This window comes from Merops nubicus, unplaced genomic scaffold, assembly GCF_000691845.1.
Source record: "Merops nubicus isolate BGI_N331 unplaced genomic scaffold, ASM69184v1 scaffold31301, whole genome shotgun sequence".
Taxonomy (NCBI): Eukaryota; Metazoa; Chordata; class Aves; order Coraciiformes; family Meropidae; genus Merops; species Merops nubicus.
The window spans coordinates 1-25,654 of record NW_008586764.1 but is presented as its reverse complement, the minus strand read 5'-3'; the positions used below and the strand labels follow the sequence as shown (position 1 = coordinate 25,654).

General features: G+C 41.3%; 2 protein-coding genes across 3 annotated transcripts; both read right to left on the bottom strand.

Annotated features, from left to right (window-relative positions):
* Positions 1-562: 562 nt before the first annotated feature.
* LOC103781047 (glutathione S-transferase 3-like) lies at positions 563-7,140 on the bottom strand. The gene is made up of 6 exons (XM_008948751.1): positions 7,024-7,140; positions 6,300-6,351; positions 4,568-4,700; positions 4,083-4,224; positions 2,926-3,057; positions 563-682 (listed from the first exon to the last, which is right to left on the bottom strand). The coding sequence occupies exons 1-6, from the start codon at positions 7,108-7,110 to the stop codon at positions 563-565; spliced, it is 666 nt and encodes a 221-aa protein (XP_008946999.1). The 5' UTR covers positions 7,111-7,140.
* Positions 7,141-14,916: 7,776 nt separating this feature from the next.
* Positions 14,917-23,586, bottom strand: LOC103781046 (glutathione S-transferase 3). 2 transcript variants are annotated; one of them, XM_008948750.1, is made up of 7 exons: positions 23,486-23,586; positions 21,601-21,652; positions 20,718-20,850; positions 18,837-18,978; positions 17,681-17,812; positions 17,050-17,121; positions 14,917-14,943 (listed from the first exon to the last, which is right to left on the bottom strand). In XM_008948750.1, the coding sequence occupies exons 1-7, from the start codon at positions 23,570-23,572 to the stop codon at positions 14,917-14,919; spliced, it is 645 nt and encodes a 214-aa protein (XP_008946998.1). In that variant the 5' UTR covers positions 23,573-23,586. The 2 variants fall into 2 exon arrangements, with proteins under 2 accessions (XP_008946998.1, XP_008946997.1); XM_008948749.1 differs by lacking the exon at positions 14,917-14,943 and having other exon boundaries at positions 16,901-17,121.
* Between the last annotated feature and the right edge of the window lie 2,068 nt (positions 23,587-25,654).

The window sequence follows — 25,654 nt, the reverse complement described above, 5'->3', positions numbered from 1 at the left end:
ACTAACACTAAATTAGAAGTTTCACACACAGTACTGTAAAAATAATGCAATATAGGTACCCGCTCACCCAAACTGCTCTTGAAAAAAGACTGATTCTTTAAAGGATAATGATTCAGTGAGTCTTCTTCTCTTCCATAGCTCTTATTGTGAAGCCTATTTTCATCCAGAAAATGTCTTCTTCAATAAGTTACATTCTGACAATACTAACACTGTCTTGGTCTTTTCCCAAGAGAATTAATTCTCTACCCTAAAAATATTTCTTTGCTTCCATACTCCTTTGCTTTTATGTTTTGCCAAACATTTGATAGCAATAAAGACAAATCTGCTGTCACGTTGCCAGAGTAATCAGAATGCTTTATTTTGGTTTGGGGTTGTTTTGTTGCATTGGGTTTTTTTGTTTGTTTGGTTGTTTTTTTTTAACTATTTGCTTTAACTACAGTGATACTAATTTACTGAGCTTCCTATTTCCATTGGCTTCATGTTTGGGTTTTTGTGGGTTTTGTTGTTTTTTGGGTTTTTTTCTTCAGTATTTTGGGTGTCACTGAAGATAGCAGGACATTCATTACTTAAAAACCTTCAACACAGTTTCTACATAACGTTCATCTGGTGGGGGTTTCCTTGGGCTGCCAGGCTGCAGAAACTTCTTAATTGTTGGCATATTACTCATTCTTATTTTAAAAGCCTAAAAAATAAAAACAACACAGTAAGAGTTAAATTCCAGCTACTCCAGTAGCATACAGTGCTCCTTGCATTGAACGACTGCTCCTCCCTGCTGGTAGAAAAGATCCTAACATTCACTCAGATCTCGTGCCATCTACACAGTCTCCTGTCCAACATAAGTTCCCAGCTGCTGCAAAAAGTCTGTTCTTAACAATGAAAGTAGTACTGGAGCACACAGTAACTGAATCCCCACTGCTTGAAAGGAACTGAAGGCAAAAATTCAATATTCAGGAGCACCAGAGGTTTTGAAGGTACAAAAACAGTAACTCAGCTCATGACCTTTTCCTTTTCATTGCTGGTTCTGATGGTGCAAAATACCACGTGGGCAAAACATGATGTATATAAAAATTATTTTAATTTTTATTACATTATCTACATATCTGAGCTCTCTTTGTACCTAGCATAGCCACTGCTGTTCCAGTATGCTAGCTTTTCTAGGATTTTGTGGGTGAAGGTGAAATGGCTGGAGACATCCTTGGCTCAACTCATTTGTCCTGTAGAGGCATCTCGTACTGTGTTGTAGCCTAGGGTCCCCAGAATATCCACATAGGACTGGCAGATATAACACAGCCCCCTGGGAAGATCTGTTCCCTTCTGGAGCAGTGGCTGGAGGCCAGGGCTAGGATCAGGCAAGAGCTGGGCATCTCAGGTGACAAGAGATGCCTCTGTTAAGGCAACTGAGTCAAGGATGCTGAAACATCTTATCGTACAGACAGTCAGAGAGGACTCACTGATGCAGATTGCAAGCAGCTGGAGACCCCATGTTGAGCTGAGGAATCTTAGATGCCCAAGGACCTCTTCTAACAATGGGGCAAAGGGAGAGGAGATTCACAGAGCAACAGCCAGCTCTCCCTGGCAGATGTATGAACATAATTTCCTCTTCCTTAAAGGCACTAGAAGGATAAGGCAGAAATAGAAGAAGGAGCAAGAAAAGTGAAGACTGAGATAGGTAGCCACATTTTTAGAACTTACTCCCTTGTAGTGGTGAAGGAATCCCTCCATAATTTAAGGCATGGCTTCAACAGAGCTGTGTCCTTACCTAGTGGCTAAGATACCTTGCTAGAAGATGGGAGCAGGAGGCAATAATTACCTGAGGCTGCAAAACTGCATACAGGACACAATCTGAGACAGTTAACTGCCCACTTTGTGGCTGAGGTACCTCATTCTAGCACACTACATCCAGGCTTAAACTGTTGGGGTTGAAATTTAAAGGTTTGGGTTTTGTTTTTTTTAAGTAATTTAAAAAATCAAATCAAAGCCCTTTTCCTCAGCAGTTCCAAGCAGAAAAACTAACTGTTGTAGTCTGACGCTGAACTGTTTCTTTTGCTACTGGTAATAAAGCCAAAGTCTTTGAGTTCATCCCTCAGATTAAGTTTGTAAGCTGTAAGAAGCATGACCTCAAGCCTTGCAAACACAACTCAAATGTGTATTGCCCCCACTGCTTTATGATCATAATTGCAGGCATGTGGAAGGACTACTGAACACTACCTGCTTATTTCCTGTCATGGACTACTTGGGTCCACTGTATCTCAGCTCTTAATGACTGCTGCAGGTCATGTCCCAGGCTCGTTCATGCACTGTATTCTATAACATGCTGCATGCCTGGAGTCTTCTGGTTCTGATCAAGTCTCACAGCAGAAGTGCCTCATTTCTGCCTGGTTTCAGACTTTGTGCATGGCACAAAAGCAGAGAATTCATCCTTGTTTGTTGATCATTGAAAGAAAAATTTAACTTAATGCTAAAGGCTTGAGGTTCTAGTTATACTGTAGAAGGCAGAAGTGAAGCAAGGTTACCGAGATCCCAAAATTGTAATACCAGCCAGTACAGAAAAAGGCACATCATACCTTATTCTAACAGATCAACCTGTGTCACAGACTTAATTTATAGCAGGATATTACTGGCAGGAAGCAGGAAAATGAAAACAGGGCAGGTTTGATAAGTGGTTCCCTTGAGATGATATTATTTCTGTTGAGGTGGCATATACCACTCAAAGAGGGACAGGCATAACTGAACAGGGTTTATCAGGAGCACAATATCTCACAACAAACCAACTAAAATTAGTTCCCTCTTGTGCTCGACATTAAGCAAACATACAATAGTGATAGTTGCTCAAAGAGCCCACCCCCTGGTTCACATAGCATGGAGACCAGCACTTCAGGATTGCCCCCAGCTCCTGAGTACAGGCATGTTCAGTGACAAAGTTACCTGCAGCTGAGGAAATCCTGACAACACGGCAGGTATTTTCTCCTCCACTGCTAAAATGGCTTCAATTAGCTGAACATCTGCCCAGCTGAACTTGTTGCCCACGAGAAAGTCTTGGCCATGCTGTTTCAAAACCTGTAGAAACAAGGGATTGTGGGCTGCAGATGAGAAAGGGACAAGTGACGCGTGGCAGCTGAGCCTCACAGCGCAGCTGCAGAGCTGAACAGGGATTATAGCTGAGATTTTAGGGTGGAGTTTTCAGCTGGAAGCTGTGAGCCAAAATAACTTCATTATTATTGCGAAAAAATCCAAACTCATGTAGTACACAGACTACAAAATTTGGTCACTCAGTAATGATGAGTGATGGTAGGCACTGGGAACAGGGACAAAACCATGTGCTTAAGTAGAATCATAACAGTCATAGAATCAGAAACAGGGATAATGGAGGAACTAAAGAGTAACTTGCAGAATTTATAAAATTAACTGTAAATGAAATATCCAAATGCCACGTTCAATGTTGACACCAGGAAGCAAACTTGGAAATGCAGAATTACAATAGCTAACTAAAGAAAATCCCTGCCTTTGGGAATAAGTTACTATAGTCATAAGAGCTTCCAGCCTTTATTATTGTTTTCCATCAAAACTAGATGAATGTTACAAAAGCGAGAAATGTTGCCAGATGCCTGAGTCATGTGGGCTTGCTCTGTTGTTTTCAAAAGTGGGATATGCAGAAACCTGTGACTGTTGTTTTACTGAAGTACTCCTAATCTCTCTACCTGATTTATTTACAAGGGATTTTTGCATTCTTCTAGTGAAAATTTTCCAACTGAAATTAAGTACTGCAGAGAGATGTGCTCGAAACAAAAGTGTGGAACTATCATCTAGAGGAACAGAGAAATCATACATGCTTGCTTTTACTTTAGTGAAAGGTTTTGCTGTATAGCTGAGAACTTATAGCTTTCTTTGCTTTGCAGATGTTCAAATACCTGACAACACAAGCCAAAAAATAGAGAACATGTGCCACTGTATTTCCCCTTCTTTGAGAGAACCAGAAAAGCTGAGGATTTGGAGATGACCTGCACTACAAACACGTTCTTATTTTGGGAAACTTTTTGATAATTATAACTGCAAGTTTTATAGACATCTTCCCTGTAACTTACCTTTTCAAAGACCGGGAAGTACCTGTTAGTTGCTCTCTCCTTAATTGAGTCAAGAGTTTTCTCCTTTGTCTCAGGCGAGGAGAAAGGAAACATCAAAATCATTTGCATCAGATCTGTTATTCCTTCCACATACATGTCAATCCTGTCGGTGGGGGGAAAAGGGTAGAAAACAGCACAGAAGTTATTTCATCTGTTTTCCAGCTGACTAAGGCAACTATTAATTGTAGACATCACAGTTCAAATTTTCACAGCCAAAACTACACAAACTAAACCTAAATATTTTTTTAGAGGACTAAAAGCCCATTTCTGTTCAGCAGCATTTCAGAAGCAGTGGTTAAAACCTAAGCAAAGGCTAGAATCCGGGCTTTTTGTTGTGTTAATCTTTCTAATGCCTTTCTCCTGGATTTACAGGATTAAATTTCTTGTATATAATACAGCTATCAAATAACAGATTGCTCATTAAGTGAAAGGAGGTGTTACAGTACAGGGCTCTCTCCTTCAAGTCTTTCCCATAGAGGTTGTATTTCCCTGCTATGTAGCTGAGGATGGCTCTGGTCTGCACCATCTTCATCCCATCCATCTCCACCAGGGGCACTTGCTGGAACAGCAGGACTCCATCTAGAGAAGAAAGTTGAGGGAAAGCTTGTTAGTTCCTCCTCGACTGCTCATTTTGCAGGAGAGCAAGAGACAGAACACTTTTCTTTTGCAGTGTAGGAAAACACTGGTGTCCTAACTGTGAAACTCCGTGCAGTAAACTAGGATTGTGGGAAAGACCAAATACTGACTGGCCTGCATCCCACTGCTGTCGCTAGGCCATCACCGTGCAGCGGGCCCCTTGCTGACAGCATTGCCAGAGCTTCACTGCCTGATGGGACCTGGCACCGCCTGCTCCTTGGCACTTCTGGACACTTCCTCATGATGGCAGGAAACACCTGAACCAGCACTTTGAACCCAAGGGATCAGAGAAGAATGTGTTCAATTTCAACTCAAAAAAAAAAAACCCAACCAATTATTTGCAATGCAGAGCAGTTCTTGTCAGGGACATAGAGCAAGACTGAGCTACTGGGATCAAGGAAGAGGTCAGGCCACTTGAGACATTATGAAGCTACAGAGTTCAAGGCAGAGACTGTGACAGCAGTTGCTATTTAAGTTTTACGTAGTCACTCCAGGGACAAGAGCTTGACAGTCCCCAGAGATTTTATTACAGAGCTGTCTTCAGTGTCGTTCCAGAACAATTTAAGCCTATTTAGATACAACTTTGTAGTCCCCTTTTCTGCTGGTGCTGGTAGGAGCATTTGGCCAAGCCCTCAGTGTGGCAGCTCCGGGAGCTAAGGTGACAGAGAGATTCTGCATACCAAAGTCAGCCTTTTCTAGACCAGGTTTCTGCTGGAGTAATTCCCTGTGTCTTCAGAGACACTGCCTCCTTCATTTACACATTAAGGGCATCCAGAGAACAATCCCACGCTGTTAAAATCACAGCAAAATTCTAAATCAAACACAGCAGCTCCCACTTTGCATTGCTCAAAGTTAATAATTTCTTTTAATTGATCAATTTTAACCTGTTCAGTCCAGGTGTAAGGGTTCATCTTAACTGGCTCATCTTGTTTGTTTTTCTCCACAGACCTATTAAATGCTTTGCTAGTCTAGAATTATAAACATTCTTCACTCATTCTATGTTGTTAATTTACAGTTTAAATTCAAAGAGTAGTTCTCTCTGCAGCAACAAATAGCCCATGTTCGGTTTTTGTAAACATTGACCTTAAGATCCTGTGTCTGTGTCCTTCCAGAACATGCCTCTGCAGCTTAAGGAAGAAAGATTACTTGGTATCTGTCTACCAGAAACACATGATGGTCACCAATGACATCTTGGAAATGGCTCTTGGCCTGGGACAGCTCCCAAATAAGAATCTTGCTTTGGGAAGTGCTATTGGCCCTAGACCAAAAATGTGCCAGGAGTCATGCTAACGATTCAACAGCATAGGTATTTAAGTGGGATTCATGTGTTACAATAAACACAGTCACAGAAGCTATAGCTTTTAGCTCAAAAGAGTTGTTTGGCACTGGAAATAACAGGTTGTTCAAAGCTAATTATTTCAGTATTCTAGCTGTGCACCTAGAAGTTTTCACTGTTTCAAATAAATTGATTTTAAACCACATAAATTTGCCAAGTCAGAGGAATTTTTTGAAGGACTAAGCCTCAGGTGTTGGGATTCTTACCTTTGATTAGCTTTTGATACTGCTCTTTTGTTTCCAGAAAAACTTCTTCAAACTGGAAAAGTAGAGAGAATATCATTACATTGCTGTATTTGAACATTTTTATTCTGTAAGTGACTGCAACAAAACCCTGTGCAAAAGCTAATGGGCCCGATCTTCAGCTGCACTGTCCCCCATGTGCCCTCAGAGCTGGGGAGGAGCAGAAGGGCCTGGCCAACTCTGCCTCAGGGAAATGGGTCAGAAATAACTTAAGTGCAGATAGAAATGGAGTATAGACATCTACAGGAGGAAGACAGGTTGTAGCCAGTGCCAAAGAAAACGAAATAAATCAACTATTTCTAACCCCACCCCAGAGTGTGTAAGTCAACAAGACTCTTTTGTTTATACAGATTGTAATTGCAAACTAAATAAAAATTATTTAAGGTGCTTTTGCACAGCTGGCAAGCTCAGATTGATTAAGAGCCTTTGGATAAATCACTATTTTGACCCACTATTATTAATGACTTCAGGGGACGGATACTAGCTTTAATAAACTCCAAGCTCCTCTGAGCTTGCGTCCCAAATATTACCGACCAAACAAGGTAGTTACAGACATGTAGAGCCACTGGCCAAACGAATTTAGCCACCTCCCTTTCAGTCATTTATTCTCCATGTGCACGTTAAATTGTTCCTTATTGAGGCCAGTTGAAAGCATCAGTCTGGAACACTGTACCAAGTGTCAACCAACCTCCACGCCGGCTGCTGCCAACAGCCATCGTACTGGCTCCATTCTTCCCCTTCCATTGAAGTAGGTCAGCCTGGGCTTCCCCGACATGCTGCTGAGCTCCTGCTTCCCTGAAAAACATTAAGCAGAAAACACTGTATCATAAAAATGGTGTAAGTACCATTATTTTGAGGGGACAGACCCTTTTATTCTCACTATACCCGTTGAAGTTTAAACTTCATCTGGTATAAAACAAAAAATGAGATGGACCAGTGACACCACACAGCCTGTGCTAGGAGAGGAAAGATGTACAGATCTGTACATTCCCCAGTGTTACTGAGAGAGGTTTGTTATGATTGTAAGCAAACATAGACACCTTTAAACAAATGGTATGAGTCCTGAGCTACAGGCCTTGATGTGTTTTAAGACAATTATACAAAGACATCAAAAATCCTACCACATTCTCAGGGCAGTTACTCACCCTCACTGCCATCACCCTCATTGAAAAGATGAAGAAAAAGAAAACACGTTTTACTGTTATGCTGAAATTTGTCTAGTCTTGTTTGCCAGAGATTGGACAACATTTTGCAGCTTTGTGTGCCATCCACTTCTTTCCCCAGGTTTCCTTGGAGGTCCTATCGAACAGCTGCAGCCCATTTCCTGCTGCTTATGGCAGCCTTGAGGTTTCTCTCAAAGCCAGACCTGGAACCTAGCTGCACTGGCTTCAGGTGCCCCAAAAAGTCTCCCCCAGGGCACTGGAGAGGTGCATGCCCAGGGGACTGGCATGCTGGAGGCTGTCTGAAGCTTGCTGTGACAGCACCTCTCTCCAGGCTGAGCAATGGAGCGTGCAGCAGAGAGAGCACATCTGCACTGAGCCGTTTCATGTGTAGGGACAGCCAGCTGGACCACTTGTGCTGGAACTCAAGTACAAGTCTCTGCAAATTCAGGCCTTCATTTTTCTGTGTTTCATTGCCCTAATTACAAAAAAGAAACAAACTGGGACTAGCATTCCCCCTTCACAAATATGTCAGTATCACACACTAACAACTGGGAGAAAAAAAAGCATTAAAATTAGTATCCTAATAGTATTCTAATGGCTCAGAAACCAGAGTAGAGTGCCTGATTAAAAAAAAAAAGTAATTTTACAGATGACCCAGTTTTCTCTAGAGCTAGAAGCCAAAGATGCAACTGTACAACCACATGACATTTCCCATTCAAATCAGGTTCAGTATGCTCTAGTGATGTTTTCTTCATGTTACAATGCTTTGTAAGTGAACTTAAAATAAGGTACATTTGGAAAATAATTTTGCCAGATTTCACTTTAAAGAACAATCAGACTGAGAGTTCTTCTTTGAGAAATTGTGGTAAGAACCAAGTCATGTTACTACAATAAACAGGAATATTTGGAGTAATTTAGACAATATAAGCCAACTATAAAGGAAAAAATTATCACCTCCTGTTTTAAAGTGTGAATAGCTGTTACTAATTACAATGTTTTACCTCTAAGACAGTGGCTTCATTAGTTTCTGCACGTTGTGTGACTAGCTGTCACTAAATGGCAGCAGAGCTTATCTGTGTAGCTCACAGCAGCTAGCTAGTGCCACTTTCGTTATCACACTTCTCAAATATGTTGCATCTGTATCATTTCAGCACACATTGCTCCAATTTGTAATGTGCAGAAACTTTCAGTAAATAAGACTTTAACTAAAACAGCCAAAGACTACAGAATATGACTAAAAATATGGAACTCAATCCTCTGGGAAAATTTATTGTTTGCGGAACAAAAGCAGAGGGAGCGAAAAGCCTTAGGTATAGTTTTATCATTTTACATGAACAAGAAATTCTATATGACATTAAATTAAGTGAGAAGAAAAATGACAAAAAGACAATAAAAACCTGTCATCAGTTTCTTTTTTTTTTTTTTTAATTAAGAGCAACTCTGTCAGCTGAAGTGAATTTTAATTGTTTTAAACTTCTGACAGAAAAAAACTTGGTTTTTGGTAATGTCTCCTCAATGCTGTCAAAGTCTCCTCAGCCCTGAGTTCCTTCAGGACTTCACTCAGTCCTTCACTATTTTTCTAAAATTTTAGTAAAAGATTTGCAGGATGTTGTGTTTAAAAACCAATTAATCCATTTTTGATACAATGTTGATGATTTATTAGTAGGCAAGGAATCTTGTATGGCTGACACCCATTCCTTACTATTTGCTGCAGCTGAAAAGGGCCATCAGGCCTCTCCACATAAGTTACAACTTTGATAAGAGAAGTGTAGAATGTTTGGGTTACATTCTCCAACAAAAGGAATGGTGTTTATCTGGAAACCTTACTAAAATAATTCCAAAATCTCCCCTGGCCAGTTACTAGAAACAAACACCATTGTAGGAGCTGTAGGACTCTGCCACCCCTGGACAGCTGCTTTTGAGGAAATGGCAAAACTCCCGAGACTGATTATTAATCAGGATGCTGAAGAACCACTTCACTGGCGTAGAAGTACTTTATAGGGGTAAAGACACTCAAGCTTTTGAAGCGAGCTGTGCCTGCCCGGGACTGCCAGACTTGAATAAACCATTTACCTTGTTTGGACAAGAAGGGCAAGGAACAGCCTCTGGGACAGGAACTAACATGCTGAACCCTGCTGATCTAGTCCCTTCACCTGGAGAAGGAACTTCACATCATGACTGTGGAGTAACCAACCATGAAGCCAAAAAGACTCAAGAAGATTTAACAGGTGTGCCATTTCTGAATCCCAGTCTGGAATTTGTTGGCAGGTCCTCGTACTATCTGAGGAACAACGGGTTTACGGGTTATTCAGTAACTACTTTGAATGAAGTAGTGGAAGCTTCACCACTCAGTCTGAAGATGAGTACACGTGCAGGCAAATTAATTGCACTGAAAAGAAGGTCTATCAGCTGGCAAAAGAAAACCCCAACCTGTAAATATCTATGCGGATTCTCAATATGCATTTGAAATACACCATGCTACTAGGTAGTTATGGAAGCTGCATGGCTTTATAACTTCTAGTGGAAGTAAAATATCAAATGCACCACAAGTTAATGAACTGTTAATAGTTACACAATTGCCAGAGAAACTTGCTGTCATTCATCAGCCAGACCATACCAGCAGAAGGACAAAAGAAGAAATAAGAAATAGTCTAACAGATTTTGCTGCTAAAGCCACAGCACGACAGCCATACGAACTACCAGGCTTAAGAGCAGTCCAGTGGTCTGACCTGGTGTTGTTTGCTCCTGAAAAGATGTGTTTGACTGTCCCTGCTGAAAGGCTTGACTCCTGCAGAACATACAAGCAACCAAAGTCTCCCTGGGAATTCGGAGAGCAGATATGGAAAACCTTCCTATTTTATGTAAGCAATACCCAATTCCCGTAACAAAAATACATCACCATCTAGGGAATTTTGGGACTGCTGCACAATTCTTCAGACATTGCTGAAGAATTGGTTCATGGCAGCAACCAGCGCTGCAGCCAAATAAAAAACAACATAAGAATATCTTGTATGCATTACCATAGCCATAATTAATATTTAGCAAAGTCTTCAACTCAAAATTTGTCCATATACAAATATTTGTACTGCTTTTGTCTAAACTTCATATTTCCGTGCTATTTCCTAGTGAGGCTTTAATAAAATGCCTGCCCTGAATTTCTCTGAGGATGCTTCTCAGCGATGTAAGACCCATTTAGGAGGGAACAGTCTTTCAGAAGCAGCATTGTCTGCATTGAGTGTGACGTGCCCTCTAGCCCTGAGGCTGGGAGCAGAGCCCAGTGTACCAAACGGGCCAGCTTTGCCCGTTCTCAGACCCAGAAGAAACCACCACGGTGCCAGAGGCTTGCACTTTGTTCCCCCACTCACCTTTGCCTTCCCACCCCTTCTCCCCTCAGTGGTTTCACAGCTGCCTTGCTCAGCTCTGAACTGCACTGCAGGGTTAATGTCACACTAAAAAATGTGCTTCTCTTTCTTTCTCTTTCCTGCAGCTTCCAGCTGGTGAGTAACTATCGAGCTACACTTAATCTACATGGCACACAAACTAAAGAGAGCGGAGAATTTACATTACCCCAGCAGATGCCCTAATAAATTTAGAAGTACCTTCATTATAAATAGTCACCCAAACACTTTAAGAAAAAGGAATTTGTAAGTTGGTACTTACCTTCTAACCTTAACTCAGCCTCCACCCAACACAGGCAGGGAACATTTAAACTTTAGAGCTGGGGGGAGTTTCCAGCAATACCCAATTAGAGAGAAAATCTCTCACTGCTGTTAAGCTGGCACCACCCAGCTTAAATATGTACATCTTGGGAAACTGCCATCCCAGACAGAGACTGTCTGTCCTTTTCAGTTTGCTGGTTTGACTCTGCCATGTGGGTAGCCACATAGTTTCTATGGTGGTCATCTATTCAAACTGCTTTCTTGGAGTTATTGGGGTGTTTTACCCAAATACAAGGGTGAGCCACTTAAAAACACTGAGAAAATTATATATGTTGCTGAGTCCTATTTAGGGTAACAGTAACCATTTAAACACTAACCACTGCAGGTTTTAGGCTTATTTAACTACTTAAGGGTAGTCCAAGTTTTTATTTTCGTTGCTGTACGGCACAGAAAAGGTACCTAAAGTATGAGATAACAATGTTCAATTGCTTTGAATTACAGTTTGCCAGTATTAAACTTAGTGATAATTTGGTATAAAAAATGGATGAGCAATTTATGTCACAACCACATGTCCTGAGGCAATAGCATTAATTTTGGAGATTGAGTGTACATGGCTAATACTCAGAGATGAAACAAACTATGATTTTCATACCCTGATCCCATGAAAAGTAACTGCTTCAGTTTTGCTATCTGCATTTCGGGTGAAAATACCGAAACTGGAAGTGGATGTGACCCGACACAAGGATGCCATAGCAGATGGGAAATAGAATTTGGGTGCCAAAGAGCAGTTTCTTTCCTCTAGCATAGACCCACATGTGATGTTACGCATCACTTCACACCCCTGCAGCAGACGTCAGTACAGCTAATCTGCACATCTGTTCAGAGAACCCACACTGTTATCAAAATTGTATTTATCAGTCTAAAGGCATGGTTGTACTAACATAATACCTCAGGATGGGGAATCTCAAGAAGAAAATCTCTAGGTAATTGTCTTGAGGAAATCCCCCCCAAACTGCTACTTTCCATTCTCCTCACAGCTGGAGTTTTGTTACGGTTGCTCTGCCCGACAGTTGCTGGCAGTCTCTTCTAGAGGGCGCACTTCCACTAGAGGCTTCTCACGAATCTGTCATTCGAGTGCTTCAGAGGTTGATGGTGTCAGTGAAAAACAGCTGTATGGTTGTTTTGCCTAGTTCTAACTCTCAGGTTCCTCATTTATTGAATAAAGCCCAGCATTAAATATATGCTTCTCTATTATTTCTATGTCAGTTATGACATACTGACATTTCTATGTCACTCCCCAGAAAATTCCCGAGTATGGGTTGGAAGTCCAGTACAGGCCCAGAACTGTTCCCAGCAGGCAGCATGGGTATGATATCCACTAAGAGCGTGGTGTAAATGCATGCTGTGCCATGCCAGCTGCTAGCAGTGCCAGGTCCCGGTCCCGGTGTGCTGAAACCACTAATGCAGATGTGGCTCCAGCAGGAGCGTGGCGTTTGCAGGAAGGGATGATAGCTGTGTGGGAAAGGAGCATTTGTTCATACCTGTCCATGATGGTGACATTGAATCAAGACTCACCTCTTCCTGCTTTGCAGGTCTTTGAAGTCAGCGTGTACCTGAGTGCAAGAGTTGGCTCAGGAATAGTGACCACAGAAGAGCATGGGAGTAACTGTTGTCTCCTTGTCCGTTCTGCAGTCACAAATGCTGCCAATGGCAGCAATAGACTTGATGGCAAAGAAGAAAGGAAGAGATCTCTGATTTGGGGCTCTTGGGGGTCAAGCAAAGTATTCTGATGCTTTTTGGGTTAGCTGAACATGGCCACATCAAACTTTGACTATTGTTCCCCTTCCACACATTCCTGTTTGCCAGAAAGATTATCCCTTGTTCTCTTATTATTTTGCTTTCAGCACAACCTTCCATAATGTAATTATAAAGCTCATCTGACATCTAAAGGCATTGTAACAATGAGGTTACTGTTACCTATAACTTGAATGGCCGTTCTGTAAACCTTTAGAGTAGAAAAGAAAAAAAGCTTCTTTTATAAACAATTTGTTAAGCCACACCTGTGATTGTTCAGGCAGCTGGCATGGAGCCCAGGTATCACTGAAGAGACCTTGGGTTGGGCATAGGCAGATTTTAAATAGTGCATATACCATGCCCTGGCATGTCAAGTTCCCACAGTGGTCTGTGGACACGCTTCACTTCGTTGTAAGTTAAAGTCCAAAATCTTCTTGAAACGTGCCTGCCTGTGACCCTCACAGCCCCCTAAGCAGCTGACCTGGGGGACCATGCCCCATTCCAGCTTCCAGCAGCGCCTTCTCAGAGGTGGGGACAGGGTATAGACCTGCCACTGGAGAATTAAACAAGGGGCATTAGGAGTAGTCTTCCCATGCTGCTTATCAAGCTCCTAAACTGAAGCACACCACCACTGTGATAAAAAAATTAGAGTCCACATAAATCATAGAATCATTTAGGTTGGAAAACACCTTTAAGTCATCAAGTCCAACCATTCACCTAACTGTATCAAGTCCACTGCTAAACCATGTCCCTAAGCACCTCATCTGCATGACTTTTAAACACATCCTGGGATGGTGATTCAGCCATTTCCCTGGGCAGCCTGTTCCAGTGCTTGACAACCCTTTCTGTGTATAAGTTTTTCCTAATATCCAACCCGAATCTCCCCTGGTGCAAGCTGAGGCCATTTCCTCTCATCCTATCATCAGTAATGTGGGAGAAGAGACCACCACCAGCCTCACCACAGCTCTCAGCCACTTGATTTTACTGCATAACTTGAGCTGTCACAGCAATCTAGCTGACTGTGTGATGAATTGTCTGAGCCAGGGGAAAATCACCCTTAAAGTAAAAAGTGCAGAATTTTCAGGTCTTTCAGCTTATGTAAATCATAAGACAAGAAAAGCAGGGAAGGAGATGGTGTAGGCAAGGGAGGCCCCTTTTTTGTGAGAGAGTTGTCTGTAAAACCACAGCCTCAACTATTCACTATGAATAGGGTACCCAGTAAAGACACCAGAAATACAGTATAGCCCTTGCAGGGGACTTTGTATCTCTCTGCTAAGCATAGAAAAATCTGTCAAGTGCCTACTGTAAGTAGTGGTAAGAACTCTCCCAGCAGTTGATCCAACTAGTGTTGCCTGAAATTGGCATCTTGCTTTTTTTTTTTTTTTTTTTTGGTCAGTGTTGCTATACTTAGGTATGAAGAAGTGCCAGAAGAAGCATGCAGGAGATCTGCAAAGTCTCTATAAATAGCTGCCATTTCTTTTGCACGTTTAGAGGTGCTCATCCAAATACTAAAGTTCCACTGGAATTAACTGCAACCTAACAAAACACAATCCAGAGTAATCTATAAAGATCCCAGAAAGTCATCGGAGACCATAACTTGTACTAAAGCCTATATCTTGCACTCACTATTGTGAATAAGAATTTCAATGGGAATGGACTTGCAATTCCATTGGCAGTGAGTGTTTTAAACCAAAAACCTGTGTAGGACCACTGTCCTTATTCTCACTAAGCATAACTTTTGCCTGGTTGATGCTGCAGAATGACGCTGCAGGTTGATTTGTACATAAATAGGTCTTAACAGAACAAGGGCTGAAGACAAACACAAGTCCTTCTTGGAAAATACAGCAAAACTGCCTAACCCCTAAGTGCTTTGGGATAGCTAAAGAGTGATCTTTTGCAAAAGACTTAGACCTAAGCTGATTTCTTCCCTAGTTTGCCCAGAATTTGGAAGATGACAATAATAGTCTATATAGATCTGTCACTCTGTACAGGCTAGAAACTAAACTGACAAACCTATGTGGGGATATTCACATCCTCATGGGGGAATGCTACTTCCTTAGAAGGAAGCAGGGCTCATGTAGCCCTGCAATGATAGCATAAACAAAAATGTCTATAAACGTTGTATGGAGAAGTACACACTAGCTCATGTATAAACATACTTAGGTGTCTTCATATTAATCCAAATCAAGAAGGTAAATAAAATAAAAAAAAAAAAACAAATAGAATACAAGTTCTCATCAATGATTTACTGAAGTGTCAGGAAATGACCCATCACTTGGGCCAGACCTGGACCATTACAGGATATGCCTGTATTACTGGTCTGGAAAGGAGTGTATTTTAAAAATTAATTTTTTAGCTGTGCTTTGGTTTCCACCACAGTGTGATGTTGGAGTGTATAAACTGGATTCTTTTTGAGTAAAATTAAACTGAAAGGCATGCTCCAAAAGTGCACCAAATGCAGTCTAAAGCAGTATTCAGTCCACACAATGACTCTTGAGCTGAGCTGTAGTAACCCTGTCCCCAGACACATACAATGTTGATGACAAGGTTCCAGGACCAACTGCTCTGTTCATGTTCATTGCTACTGTGCCACCCTATTTCCTAAAAGACATTACCATCAGCTGTTAGGCTTACCACTACCAAGTACCCACAGGCAGTCACCTCCCATATCTTCTGCATCTTTGGTTGTGGAACGTTTGTTGGAACATCATTATACCACAACTTGCCTCATATTCTGGAGAAAAGGTTCAATTAGCAAAGGAATTAAGATCAACAACTGGCAATGAGGGAAAAATATTCATAATGCTGAGAACTTTAGTGGTGCTGAAGCTGGGGAGATTGATGAGCTCTCTAGCAGGCAACTCATTTGTCAAGTGTTAGACCAGCGTACTCACGGAATGCCAAAGTCAAGCAGCACCTTATTTCACAACTCATAGATGACACAGGAGTTAAACATTGCCATTAGGGATTGAGCACAAGTCTTTTCTTGTAAACAATATCATTGATATAGTACTAAAAATAACAGATACAAAACCCCAAGATACTATCCTACAGAGTAGCTTTTCAAAGCACACGTGCCATTTACCACAGTGATTAAAAACATTTGAAATTCTTTTGTCAAGTCATCCGCTGAAACTGTAGATGTAAAAAAAAAATAGAGATAGGAAAAGAAATAACATTCTGAGTTTGGCAGGTGTGAGACCTTAGCCAGGCACTATACCTAGTTTGTGGGACAGGTTACTACCTTTCCTTCACATCTCCCTTCTTTGGTTCCTGAATGCAAACGAAATGCCTTTACAGGAGGCATATGGGTTAACAAGGATCCCCTTCATAGCATGTCTAAAGAATTTATCCTCCATAAAAAGCAAAAATGAAGTTTGCAAGCCCCAGCTTTCATTCATGACACAACAGAACTACATGACCACATAAAAATAGTGTTTATTTGATTAGAACAGATCCTCCAGCAGTTACACCAAAAATGCCATTCGTTTCCTAATACAGTGATAAAAGACCAGCTTAGTTATAAAGGCACAATGCTGTCGTTTCAGACAAGTCACTGATTAACTGGCAAGAGAAATACCTCCCTCCTACTTTCTTTAAAAACCACTTGTTTCATTTGTCTACAGAGATACTAAAAACAGTGAAGGCCTCAGTCGGAACCAAGCATCACACAGAAATCTGGTCTGGATCTCTGAAGGAAGTCCCCAGAAGAACCCACTGAAGCTGTCAGTCAGCAACTCACAGTTCTTTCTTTTTCGCTTTTCCAAAAAGTCTCCATGGAGACAACATGCTTGCTGCCATTTCACCTGCTTACAATTACCAGAAAAATCTCCAGAAGAATGGAGGAAAAAAATGTTAGTAGTAAAGTGTTAGAAAATACATCCACCTACTGTATTTCGTATGAGAGATCATGAGATACTCTCCTTGTGAACACTCCTTCACCTTCTTGCTGCACTACAGTTAATGGTATGTGTGCAATCTGATAGCTCTCTTCAGCTGAGCACAGCTGGGGTTTAGCCAGGGACACTAGTTTGCTTTTATGTCATAATACATTTGGAGAACTCTCCTCACAGTCTCCACGTATTTATCATCAGGAACAGGTTTTCTCTGGCTTCCTGGCTCCAGAAATTTCTTGATTGTGGGGATGCTGCTTATCCTTGATTTAAATGCCTAAAAGGTAAACAGTAAGCACATGGTATTTAAAGAACAGAAAAGAACATAAGAAAAAACAATTTTACTGATTTGTGTAACATCTTTAGCAAGCTGTATGTGGAGACAACGTAAGAGATACCATTTTAGCCATGGATGAGCCCCCTCATTCCAACCTTGTTATTTTAAACAGTAATAAAACAGCCCCTTCTGTCTTGTATTGATAAGAGATGAAGTGGAAACAGTTATCTGTGGTTTCAGATGTGTACTTTACTCAAATCACTCCTTGTGATCCACAAAATATTTTCTGCTTAAAGGTATCACAGAACTAATGAGGGGAGGGAAAAAATGGGAGGGTGGATTTCTTCAGATCTGTACAGGGATTACTCCAGAAAAGAACTGATTCTTTAGATGAAACATATTATAAGGTTTTTCCTAAAGCAAGAAGCACAGGACTACAACGGAGAGTGACAAATGTGGAATTTGGAATTTAATGTGTGGAATTATTTATACAGAACAGATTTTGAAATATTATTTATCACATTCCCAGCCACATGAGTGTATTGTTAGTGTAAGGTACCTGTAACTGAGGAAAGCCTGAGAGCACGTCTGACTTCTTCTCTTCTACCATTAAAATAGCTTCGAGAAGATGAACATCTGCCCAGCTAAAACTGTTGCCAACAAGAAAGTCCTGCCCATGGTCTTTCAAAACCTAGAAGTGTCATAAATGTTCAGATGTGGATAGCCAGATAGGGTTGATGTTTTCAAAATACACAGGCACAACCTCTTTGACAATGCTCACTGTCTCCTCTTAGAATCATAGAATCCTTTAGGTTGGAAGAGACCTCCAAGATCATCAAGTCCAACCCTCAAGCCAACACTACTAAAAGTCCTCTGCAAAAACAGAATCAGAATCAGAATCTGTCATGGTTGAAAGGGACCACAAGGATCACCCAGTTCCAACCCCTCTGTCTTGACCCAGATGCAGGACCTTGCACTTGGTCTTGTTCAAGACTCTTCACCTTTCTCTCCCATGCAAGCAGGGACACTACTAGTGTGGGGACACTGGTGCAGGGCCTGCAGTCACTGATCATTTTACAGAATACCTATGAGCAGTCCTCACAGCAGCCATCTAGAACCCCAGGGTTTCTCTTATCCATCCTTTCTTCCTGTAGCCCTAGATAACCTGATGTACTAGACTACAGGATTAGATGCCTCCTTGGTATTCACTCCTTTACAGCCTAATACACCTTGAATTTTTCTGCATGTAGTTACAGCTTCAATAGGAAAAGCAAGAATCTAAAAGCAAGGTGATCAGCCTAAAGCAATAGAGCCAGGGTGCAACAAGTGGTACCTAGAGCAGCGTGAACTCTGGCAGGCATCCATAGGAGAGCTGGCATTTGCAATGCAAGTTACAGTGTCATTTCTCCTAAAATTAGGAAGTTGCTATTTTAGCTGCATATAGCTATGTTTGCATATTCATTGGATCATAACAGCTTTGAGCTAAAGGGAATTCTTGGACCCTTCAGCCTGAATGTTGATGCTGCTCAGACAATGAAATCTCACTTAGCAATTTCTGCACTGAACCCATCCCAACTTGTCTCCTACTACCCTGACCTCCCTCTCATCTCTCCAGTGCACTGACACCTTTCTGTTTCTTCCTATTCTGGTAAAATACCCAGTGTTCCCATGGTTATCCTTCCAGAACAATGTTAGGGAATGAACCTCCTACATACCTTTTCGTATGCTGGGAAATACCTGCTGGTTGCCTTTTGAACTACAAAAGCACGTTGTTTCTCTTTATCTTCAGCTGATAAGAAAGGGAACATCAAAATGAAGCCCATAAGGTCTTCAGTTCCTCCAACATACATATCGATCCTGAAAACCAAAGCAAACAAAAACCTTAAATAAGAAGGCACCTTCATAAGCAGAGTTTTCTTAGATTTGTGTTCTGATAGTGAAAGCTGAATTTCCCGCCCCCTTATGAAAATTATTTTTCCAGTTAAAAAAATAATATGTCACAGCCTGAGTCTCACTCCTATTTGTTGTATTGCTGCCACTTCACTTGCCTCATTGTGCAGGATTAAACAAGATCATACATAGGTTAAAAAAGGTGTAACTTTGGTGTTACAGATTAATTCAGAATCACCAAGGAAACACACAGCACCACAAGAAGTCATCCCAAACTGGCTTAGTCTCCTAGATGCATCCCACCTTTGGGTTTTCATCCAAAGTCCAAGAAGTACCAAACAGATTCATAACGGGGTTGGAAACCTGAAGTACACAAAGTTCTACATTTAGCTAATTAGTACAGCAGCTCTTTAGATTGTCCCTTTTATTAATTTTTTCCAGAGCTCTGACAACAGGTTTTGTACTGTAGACAAGCCCCAGATTTGAATTAAGTCCTCATGGATATGAATAAAGTATCTGGTAAAACAGTCTAACAAAGTCTCCTAACCATCCTATATTGTAAGAGATTTGAGTTCCTGCTGTGTAGTAAAACTGCAGGTTTTGTTGTCAGGCAACAGCTTCTTGAAAAAGCCTCTGTAAGGATTAAACAGGTTGTGTGCAATAAGAAGCTATCAGATATTCCTGCAAGCCTTAATGTATGGCAGCTTCCCACCTGCTTCTATCTGGTCTTTCAAAACTGCACATCCACGCTGTCTAAAGTACTTAGACCAGCTGTCTAAAGTACTTAAACCTGGAGCTGATCACAGCAAGCCTTCCTAAAAACACTGATGCTTCCTTCCCTCTGCCCAAGAGCAAATGAACAAATATACCATTTATATTTGCTGGTAGCAAAGACAGCATGAATAAGTGCCAGTCTACATCTAGGACTTGATGGAAGAGAGTTCTGCCTGAAAGGTGAGGTATGCCAGGAATGCAGCCTACAGGAAACAATGGCCTACTAGCAACAGAAAGAAGCTGATCAGCTGTGATTTGAGCTCCTGTCTGAACGTTCATTCTTTCTACTACTTCCCTGAACCTGTTTCAGCCCATTCTTCCAACCATTTGCACCATTTAATGGCAGTTTATTGGGAAGTATCTATTAAAGTTAGATGCTTTACTGGCTGACCTTTACTTTTCCTTCGTTCGAAAAACAGTAGGAAATGGACATTTAAAAGCTGCATATTGAGATAGCCCAATCACCTTTTGTTTTCCTTCACACAGACAACATCAAGACCTGGACTTAATTCCAGATGAAACCAGAGGTTTTTCAACAGTGTTTAGCTATTCTTTCCCCAATTCCCAAAGACCTAAACCATACACTTTTTACATCATTCAACCACAGATAACATCAATGACAGCACTTATTTTCCAACCAAAAGTTAAAAACTAACCATTGCTTTCCAGGAAGTTTTCTGTTTACAAAAGTAGTTCAACGTTTACATGCCACTCCCCTCTCCAATACCTGTGTCAAGCTGTACTAAGCACAATAAACACCTGCCTCAAATATTTTTATGCAAAAATAATCTAATTAGAACAAATCAGGCTCGGTGCAAGTTGTGTGTCACTGAGGCATGCAGGTGATTGTGTGTGTGTGCAAGTATGCAGTTAATTCCAGATCTATCTAAGCTACTATAATAAATTCAAGAAGAGTAGTACTGTTACAGTACAGGGCTCTCTCCTTCAGGTCCTTCCCATAGAGGTTGTATTTCCCTGCTATGTAGCTGAGGATGGCTCTGGTCTGCACCATCTTCATCCCATCCATCTCCACCAGGGGCACTTGCTGGAACAGCAGGGAACCACCTAAAAGGAAAGCCACACATTATTCTCCTGGATCTAGTAACTCCTCGTCAGATTTCTTGCAGTCTTCAGAAGACAGTCATTTTGGTGGTGAGCTTGCTGTGGGAGGTCATTATATTAAAATGGAATCCCTCCATGCAAACAGTAAATTACAGTGGTGCAGATGAATGAAACTGCACAACACAGTTACTGTGGATTAACATCCCTGCTTTAAAAAAAATCCCACTGAAGCTGCAGTCAGGACTCTGTGCAGCAGCTTTTATGCTGAAGTTGAAATGAAGATAATCACACTAAACATATCAACTCATTAAAAAGTGTCTTATTCTAAATACATTTTAAAAATTCTGTTCTATTATTTAAAATACAGTTGAAGCAAATGTCAGATTCCCAACTCCCTTTCTTATAACCAGTATCTTAAGTTATATCAGGGCATTTAATTAAGTTTTAGGATAAATTTTTTCAAGTTACTGAAGCCCATGGTACGGCTGTGGGACCAGATGGGACCCGCAGGCAGAGAACAAAACAAGCCAGAAGCCTGGGAAACTCTCCAGGTTGGAAAGATATTCAATTGCATCTGTCCACATATGGGAAAAAAATCAGCCTCTGCAGCTGTTCACAGCTCTCAGTTTTGCTCCCTTCTCTGCTGTGTGGAAAGGAAATCCCACACAGTCTCCCAAGTCTTCTTTTTACATGACTTCTCTGAGGCTAAGTACAGTCTGGGCACATTTTTCTTCAGGCTTCACATGGACTCACCTTGCAGGAGTTTCTCATACTGCTCTCGGGTTTCCAAAAACTCCTCTTCAAACTGACAGAAGAGAATGAGGAAGAAGAGGAAAATAAAGTCTTTTCACTTTTCTAGAGCAGGTAGGCTTTTTAATTATCATAAAAGTAAGAGAATATACATCACAGTTCCCTCCATTCCAGATACAGCTCTAAGAGAGAAAATACCAAGGGCAGAAGCACTGTCAAAACCTCTTGGACTGTCATCTTTGACAAATGCTGCTACAGGCAGCCCTAGCACAAAAACAAGTAATAAGAACTGGAATGAGGGTGGTTTATTTGCTATTGAACAGTCAATAACAAATTTATGTGAAACAGTCAACAATACAGACTAGTCTGTCCTTAAAATGCTTTCTGGTCTGTGGAAAAAAGCTCTGTGTTGGGGTATTTTGATCTGGGAGCTAGACAGGGGCAAATTCCTAGAAAAAATTCTTACAAGGTTTTTACAAAATAACACAGAAGTATTATGCCCAGCAGGAAGTTTAATAAAGAAGCATGTTTAGGATAATTAAATATTAATTATTGACTAGATAAGAAACAAAAAGATACATAATTGCCTGTGATCAGAATGGTGTAGCTATATTCAACACTATTAAGGATGGCTGGCCCAATCAGTGCTGCTTATGGAGAAATTCAGTTCATTATTAAGACACCAAAGTTAAATGTCTGCATGTACTATACATGTCTATAGCCAATGTAGACCATGGAGACTGGAAAATGACTGTTTACCAATTCCATAGTCCTGGCTATGGACTCCCAAGGATCCTTCCTCAGTCAACCTCTCTCGGAACACCTGTGCAACTTATGTTAAGAATTGAGACTTGCTATCCTACAGAAACCACCAAGATTAGGTGTGCTAATAGAGTGCCCATGTTCAACCATAGTAAGTGTGATCACCCAGTGTAAAATTCAGAACCCAGGTTTCTGCTGAAGGAAAGCTGGGAAAATAATATCCCAAGGAAAGATATATTAATTGGTCCCTGTCAACAGGGGTTTTTTTTAATTTAAAAAAAAATAAAATTGGAGAGGGAATTTAAACATAGGAACAAGCAATGGAGGGAAGCAGCTGGTTGTGTCTTCTGTAAGGCCTTCAAATAAAGACTTGTGGTCTTTTTGAAAAACTTATATTCCTTGTCTCAGTGCAGGGGTAACCATATGAAGTGTAACAGCCTGCTATAGAAAAGAGGACACTCGGAGCAACTACTAGTCCTTTTTGTCCTCAAACTGCATTATCAGTTTATCAGCAAGAGAGAGCAAATGAGTAAGTAAATTATATCTTATCAAAACCAATTATTTTAAAGTGGCATCTTGCTTCTCTGAGTTTCCCCATCCCTACACATTGGTCAGCTTGCTTAGTTCACCCTCTTAAGCCTCATCTAAATGATCTAAGTAATACAAAATATATTTTGTGCTATAGCTTATTGTGGAGGACGCGACCAGTGGCGTGAAAAATAAAATAAAAATCTCTGTGTGAGCATCCAACTGGAAACAGAAAGACTAGAGAAAGTAAATTTGCTGCTGCTTTACTTGGCACAGATAATAGTTGTTATGTCACAAACACATCTATTGTTCAGCTCTACAGCTCTGGGGCAGTAATCCAATGCTTAATTAATGAAAGACTGCATAGTGCTTAAGCAAGAAAGTGGTTTACAGTGTCATTACAGTCATCTCAGAAGACCGTAACTTGAAGCCAGACTTTTGTGTGCTTACAGTAAGAGTGTTTAATTACACTGAACAGCCAATCCTCATTTATTATTATGTCCTGGGTTGCCTTTTCTTTTTTGGTTTATAACCTGCAATCTTCCTCAAAGACAAGCTTACCAATATGCAGCTTAAAGTTAAAATCACCAAAACAAACCTCGACCCCAGCTGCAGCCAACAACCAGCGAATCGACTCCATCTTGCCTCTTCCGTCAAAGTAGTAAAGTTTTGGTTTCCCAGTCATGACTTCAAACTTCCTGTTACCTAAAATAGTTAGAAAAGATAATGAGTTAATAATGACACATAATGACCATTACTCCATCTGCCATCAGATTTATGCCACAGTATTTCATAGTCTTTTCGATCCCGTGAAATTCAGGAAAAGTAAGCATCAAGTTGCTAAGTAGGACATAACAGAAAAAAAATAAAGTCACCACTAAAGAAATCCTTAAAACTTTTAGAAAAACCTAAGTTTTAGCCCTGGAGCTACTCAACCACCACTGAAAGCCAAGTTTTGATTAAAAAGGAGGAGGCAGGTTTTTCAAATCTGGCAGTCCTTGTATCAAAGAATGCTAAAAGTATCTAAACATCAGTTCTACACATACTTAGAAGTATGGCAACATAGTTTCAAAGCCTCTCACTTTTCTTTTTAGCTCAGGTGATCCAGGATAAGTATGTAATTCAGAATCAATCAGTAGAAATTTCAAAAGAATTACTAGTTTCTTCTGTAATAATCCAGACTAAAAGATAAAGATTCAGACTTTTGCACTACTATCCTTCTAGTGGAGGCACTTCTTTCTAATAATAAACCTTGTTGCAAGGTAAAACTTTACACTTTTCAGCTGATCAAATACACCATGCTTTACAAGCAGCATTTTAAGTTTTCAAATGACTTCATAAATGAGGCTATTAATTGTTATTTTTTTTTAATAGACTAGTGTTTAGGGCTCAGCAGTAATTGGATTCCACTGCAGAACCATAAGGCAAGGAAGCATCAAGTTTCATCACACTGGCATTTCATACTCCCAACTCCATAACAGCAACCCCTTGCTGCAACTGGGAGCTGTTTCCCCTCTGCAGGGAGATTTCTTGTCACTCCAAACCACAGTTCAAGCAATCCTGGAAAAGCGGCTGTTGGCATTCGAACAATAGCCTCCAGTTCCCAGTGTTGCAAGAGTTCTTTCATAAGCAGAAAGAAAAAGTGAGATTTGAGAGACCTTGAGTGCACACCAGGCAAGTGTTAGCCAACAGGCACAAAAATAGAACTCAAAATGCAGGCCTGCATCTGACCAGAGGAATCCAGACGATCCAGGCCATTCGGCCCTTCACGCCTGCTTGGGGACCTCTGTTTCTTCTTAGCTAAATCACTACATGAAAGAACAGAATGAAATAGGAGTTGTTTGTAATACAGCTAAAAGCACAGAAGGGGGAAAAAAAAAGCCAAAGTTTTTTGTTTTGTTTTGTTTTGTTTTTTTGAGATTTAAAAAAATAAAGAAACAAGAGTCAATTTTCTTTAGTGTCCCTTCCTAAGACATGCTCCTAGCAGGCCAGCTGACATGGTGCAGGAGATAAGCTGTTGCCAAGCCCAAATCAATGCAGTGAAGGTGAAGGGAAGGCAAGCACACAAAGGTGGGTGCTTCTCTCCTAAACACAGGCGGCTCAACAAGCTTTGAAGCAAGCTGTGGCACTCTGGTCCTAAGATGGAGCCTGCCATACTACTGGAGGAGAAAGTGCAACTTGTGACCTGAAATCTGATGGGCAGAGCAGCCTGGGGATGGGCAGAGAGGTTCTCCCGACCCTGCTCTTGTCACTGTACGTAAAGAAGGGAAGATGGCAACTGGCAGCCAGGAGCTGCAATCTCAGGTAGGTCACTGGCCATTCCCCTCAGCCTGGTAACTCAACAGCAAAAGGGACTTTGGGAAAAAAGCATCTGAATTTACTCCCTTGTAGTGATTTAAGAAGGCCACCTGGGCTAACAGGGAGAAAGAGGGAACATAAATATCTGGGCAAGAAGTCATTGCTGCCATGCTAGACACAGACCAGAACACTGCTGCTGAGGGCCAGGAGGTCAGCTGCACTTGGCACCTCCTGCAGATCCAGGACTTCAGGACCCCAAGTTCGCTGCTTGCATCCATCAGTCTCAGCCCAGCAGCGGCCGCTCCTTCCAGCCCTGCCTCAGTAACCCCGGCCTGGGGGGATGTCCCCCGCTCGGTGTGGGACAGTCAGCAGCCTCCCGGGCCCACAGCTCCAGCCCCTTCCCTTGGCCGCACGGTCTTCCTAGACAGAGCCGGGCCGAGCCGAACCGAACCGAACCAAACGAAACGGA

Excerpts from the sequence above, each read along its gene's own strand:
- LOC103781046 (XM_008948749.1), bottom strand. The coding sequence starts at position 23,572 with ATGACTGGGAAACCAAAACTTTACTACTTTGACGGAAGAGGCAAGATG. Across the intron at positions 18,979-20,717 it reads GACCTGAAGGAGAGAGCCCT|GATCGATATGTATGTTGGAG; the intron begins GTACTGTAACAG and ends TTTGGTTTTCAG. Across the intron at positions 17,813-18,836 it reads ATTTCCCAGCATACGAAAAG|GTTTTGAAAGACCATGGGCA; the intron begins GTATGTAGGAGG and ends TGACACTTCTAG.
- LOC103781047 (XM_008948751.1), bottom strand. The coding sequence starts at position 7,110 with ATGTCGGGGAAGCCCAGGCTGACCTACTTCAATGGAAGGGGAAGAATG. Across the intron at positions 4,225-4,567 it reads GACTTGAAGGAGAGAGCCCT|GATTGACATGTATGTGGAAG; the intron begins GTACTGTAACAC and ends CCCCACCGACAG. Across the intron at positions 3,058-4,082 it reads ACTTCCCGGTCTTTGAAAAG|GTTTTGAAACAGCATGGCCA; the intron begins GTAAGTTACAGG and ends TTGTTTCTACAG.